This window comes from Etheostoma spectabile, chromosome 4 (genome assembly GCF_008692095.1).
Source record: "Etheostoma spectabile isolate EspeVRDwgs_2016 chromosome 4, UIUC_Espe_1.0, whole genome shotgun sequence".
In the NCBI taxonomy this organism is placed as follows: domain Eukaryota; kingdom Metazoa; phylum Chordata; class Actinopteri; order Perciformes; family Percidae; genus Etheostoma; species Etheostoma spectabile.
The window spans coordinates 11,001,863-11,006,733 of record NC_045736.1 but is presented as its reverse complement, the minus strand read 5'-3'; the positions used below and the strand labels follow the sequence as shown (position 1 = coordinate 11,006,733).

The 4,871-nt window shown below is 39.2% G+C and overlaps 1 protein-coding gene across 11 annotated transcripts in view; it reads right to left on the bottom strand.

Moving 5' to 3' along the window:
* Positions 1–4,871, bottom strand: part of tead3b (TEA domain family member 3 b) — a 36,402-nt gene that overhangs the window by 3,005 nt on the left and 28,526 nt on the right. For 6 of the 11 annotated variants that reach the window (XM_032513410.1, XM_032513411.1, XM_032513413.1 and 3 more), the window contains 6 exons: positions 4,586–4,642; positions 4,073–4,137; positions 3,848–3,984; positions 1,609–1,782; positions 391–534; positions 130–282 (listed from right to left, as the gene is read on the bottom strand). In XM_032513410.1, coding sequence (XP_032369301.1) covers positions 130–282; positions 391–534; positions 1,609–1,782; positions 3,848–3,984; positions 4,073–4,137; positions 4,586–4,642 — 730 coding nt within the window. The remainder of the gene's footprint in view (positions 1–129; positions 283–390; positions 535–1,608; positions 1,783–3,847; positions 3,985–4,072; positions 4,138–4,585; positions 4,643–4,871) is intronic. The other 5 variants (XM_032513412.1, XM_032513416.1, XM_032513419.1 and 2 more) reach the window with 1 other exon arrangement.

Here is a 4,871-nt window from a genome sequence, read left to right as displayed (position 1 = left end):
GCTGGTATTCTGTCTATAATGGAGTGGCATGGAAATTTGTAAGTGACCCCAAACTTTTGACCTGGAGTGTATAGTCCCAAAACATCAAACTATTCCTTCAACAATCCAATATTATCAAGTGTATATTACCTGTAGGATAGTGAAGTTTTCGAGAACACTGTTCATCATGTATTTTTCAGGCAAGTGTTTGAGTTTGTGGATAAAGTTGATCATGTACTCGCACATAGGAGAGCGGTGGATCCTGTAAACACACCTTCCTCCCTCCAGGCGGGCATATTCTGTCTGCAACAGACACACACACACACAGTCAAAAACACAAAGTAGTAAGATTCAAATGAGAAGCTGCAGTTGTTTGAGAGAAGAATACAGAGTCAAAAGGAACACTCTCACCTCTACTTTCTCAACAACCTGCTTGCCAAACGAGCAGACTTTGGTTGAAACAGTGATGGTCATGTTCTCGAGGCTGCTGTACTGGCTGCTGACACCGTAGAAAGAGCCGGGGCCGTCCTGCATGCCGCTACTGTTCAGGTCCGCCTGCAGAGGAAAAAATATTTCATCAGATTGGTGATGATCATCACATAACTTGGATGTAACTGAAAGGTCCTCGTAGCACATTAAATATGAGGTTGAAAGTAGGGCTGCAAGATAGATAGTTTTTTGTCGTTACAGCAAAATCAACTGGCGCAATTAACACATTGCAAAAGGCTGCAACATATGGCGAAAGACAGTAGGAGATGTTTTTTGTGTTAGTTGAAAGTAAATGTTAGTATAAAAGTGCCCTTAGAAAGGTAATTCTTCAAAGTCATTCTTTTTTTAGTGGTGCCTTGTATATTCAATAGCAATAGCAGAATAGTGAAAGCAGCAGAACTGATTACACTTTAGTATCTGTTTAATTAATGCAAGTAAAAGCATTATCGAGATATTCAACAACATTATTGCATTTCGCATTTCATGTATTTTCCTCATATTGTACAGCCCTGGTTGAAATAACATTTTAGGGTGGTTTTGACAAACGATTTGAGACTAGGTGTTTTGGGACAGCATAATGTGTGCAGATACAGTTTACTAACATAAAGAGAAATGCAGCATAGACGATGAAGCAATCCATTGGGAAATGCCTTCTATATAATCTTTTTATCATATATTAAAATTAGCTAAGTCCACCACTGTGTCATAAAAAAGGAAGTGGTTTGCATACTTTGATACCACTTGTGTCACTCTTAAAGTGAGAAGTTGTAAGTTAAATACCTGCAATGGTCTCAATATAGGATGAAAATGTTGATTTATGCCTTGCCAGTACACAATGAAGTAAGTATTAGAAAAAGCATTGATAATGTAATGGGATTTTGTCAGGAAAAATACAGTCGAAACACAATTTTATAACACTTCTTGCATATTTTTTACATCCTTTTACACTAAACAGAGAACTAGCTAGTTAGAAAAATGTTATGTTGTTGTTATTGCCTCCTGTTGAGCTAAAACATTGTGCTTCAAGATGTCACATTTTTCCGTATGGGGGTAATGTGACATCAACCAGAAAAAGTGAAATACAAATGCATTATAACAACTAATAACTGGAATATGACAGATATAAAAATAACAACCCACCCAGAATTTAACTAGGAAGAAAGCATTCTGTGGGCCTTTCTCATAAAGCTCTTTGAGGCCGCCCTTCTTCTCAGGGAACTTGTCATAGATCTGCCGGATGTCCACGGCCTCGAGGAGCGGGTCGCTGTAGGAGGGGTTAGTCTGTCCAATGTGGACAAACAGGTGTTTGCTGTACTGCAGTGGACAGAGACCAAAGAGACAAGAGACAATGGTTAACCTCAGGAACATCAGCAGCAGATCTTAATGACACTGTTCACTTTTGAGAATAAGGAAAGAGCAGAGTATTCGGTGGTCTACTAAACCCCACTAACATATTCTGTGGTATTTAGCCTTTGTTGTACATTAGGTACCACATAGTTTCACTACATGAGGACAATCCAGATGAAGCCAAAGATACTGTCCATTAGGAAAATCATATTTTTGTTGCTGTGTGCATCGATGGACTATGCAGGCCTCTGAGCACAGACATGTACTGTAAAGGCCTCCCACCCCTCCAACATAGGAGCAAGACACCTAGAATTCCCATTTGTACAGTATTGTCCGCACTATAAGTCACACTTTTTTCATAGTTTGGCTGGTCCTGCAATTTATAGTCAGGTGTGACTTATAAATCAAAATATATACAATAAAATATGTTTTTAAATGTTAATTCATAATGAAAACATTAGGCTTGTGACAACTATATGCTGCTCCTAAAGACAACTGAGAAAGACTGAACACAAACAAAATGCCCCCCAAAACGAAATCCTATACTGCAGATTACAAACTGCATGTAGTAAAATATGCAGCCGAAAAAGTAACCGAGTAGCAGAAAGAAAGTTTGAAGTGAGTGACAAACTTGTGAGGGACTGTCAAAAAGGATAGTCTTACTGAAATTACTGAAAAAGCTAATCGCAGGCTGAAAGCAAGATGGCCAGAGCTGGAGGAACGGGTCCACAGATGGGTGCTTGAACAACGTGCTGCCGGGAGAGGCTTGTCAACGGTATAGTTACTTCTCCACGCCCTGGTAGTTGTTCTGTGTGCTATTGCATTGTTTAATAACTGTTAATGTGTTAAGTTTAACATAACGGACAGCTACCGTATTCAGCTTGTCTTTCTGTGTGCTATTGCGTAGTTGAATAACTTGTCCTTTCCAGATTAAAGGTCTGTTCTTACTTTGGGATTTTGTGAAATAAACTTCCAAATAAATACGACTTATAGTCCAATGCAACGTAAATGTTTTTTTTTTCTCTTCATGATGCATTTTTTTACTGATGTGACTTTTACTCTGGAGCGACTTATAGTCCGGACAATACGGTAGACATTTTGCATCTCTTTTGATGACATTCTACACGTGAAACAGAGCGCTAAGGTACTGCTTTTGGTTCAAGACCTGGAGATAAAGAGAGGCTGTCTGACTCACATCCCAAGATTCCTGCTACAGTAGACCCACAGTGACACTCCTCAGCACAGAGATTCTTCTAAAATATTATAGGGCACAGTCAAAGAAAGCCTGAGATGTTGGTTCTGTTTTCTTAAAACATGGATACTCTGCTTTTACTGTAGCCTCAGTATGCCATGCAGCTGTAATATGAAATAGATAAATAAAAAGTAAACAGTCACAAACACTGCCTGTTTGTATAAGGATGTTCATTGTGTGAATACTGTATGTTTGTTTTATTACTTATTATTACAATTAATTCTATTTTTTCTATTTCTTATACTTTATGTACATTTTCTTTTATGTCTACTTAACGTGTATTTGTGTTATTCCGATGTGCGTACATTTTTCTTTTGAGCTGCTGTAGCATAGAAATTTCCCCAGTGTGGGCTTAATAAAGTCTGTTTTATCCTATTCCCTTTTTTATTTAAAAAAAACATCTCATCGGGATCAGGAGCAACAAACAGGATCAGGACATCCTTACTTTTAACTGAGCTCTGTGACTTTCTTTTCTACTTTTTAACAGGAAATCAGTCACTTTAAAGAAAGGCTTTGGCCCAGAGGCCCCCTTACCCCTCTGGGCCCTGGGCCTACACCAGCTGGTCTTGTTCAGTAATCCATCCATGTCTCTTTTCAATTCAATTCAATTCAGTCTTTGTGTCATTGAGACAATTTGCAGGCATATATTTAACGAAATGTAGGATGAGTCTCCATCCTCCAACCAACAGTTCACATAAACAGTAAATTATCAAAACACATTATTACCATGAACATTATTTAGATTATCTATTTGTGGTTAGCCTTATTGTTTTCACTCACGTTGTCTGGGTCTCTCTGGACCTCCATGAAGGCTGAGTACTCCAGCATCCGCAGCTTGGAGGAGGCAATGGTCCGGTCCTGCCACACTGGCACTGCAGTAGCAGATGGAGGAGGAGGTGGTGCCAAGGGCTCATAACCTGAATGCCACACACAAACATTTATAAAACAGTCATTTTTAGTTTAATTTTTTGCAAAATTCTCACAGAATATTTTCCTTATACTTACTTGTTATGGATTGTTGTACAGGACCTGATAGGCTTGGGTATGGGGGCTGTGCAAAAGGTTTAATACTGAAAGACAATAAATGGTTCGGTGAGACAATGAGCTGTACTATACATGGTCACCAACAGGTGTTTGTAGCACATGGGTCCTTCTATATTTGTATTTCTGATAAAGGCTTTTTATTGTGAAAATCTGTTAGTGTCAAAGCATGTGTTGTTGCACCAGCTAGGCGTAAGTCCACCTGCTTCATTGCTTCTTAATGATGCAAAATAGCATAAACTAATCGTGCGTTAACTGACAAATCTAAGATTTAAGTAGTTTTTCAGTGAACGCAAGTCATCGAACACTAATTTAGATTTGACTCCCATGCTTATTTTTTCTCAATCAAATATGAAGCAGTTCATTTGCCCGGTGGTGGTTTACATCAGTGCAGGAAACATACAGTACTATACAGTGTAGAAAAAGAGTTAGTTCTGCTTTGTGCTCACAGCTGGACCTCTGCTAGGGGGAACTTACGCATGGCTGGTGCGGCCAAGCCCAGGAGTCCTCCCCTGGTTGAGATCTAGAATCAGCCTGGTGTGCAAAAATGTTATCAGTTAAACATGCCCTGCAACACCGACCTGACATTAAACCTAAACCCCTGCGCTGACTCAGTCACTCTTTATGTACTCTTCTTTCATCTCTAATAATACTAATAATAACTTTCATTTACGGTATATAGTGTCGAAACGCAAGGACACTTTTCAGAATTACGGGGGAAACAGCTAGGGGAGGTCGTAGGCCAATCTCTCTCATCAGATAG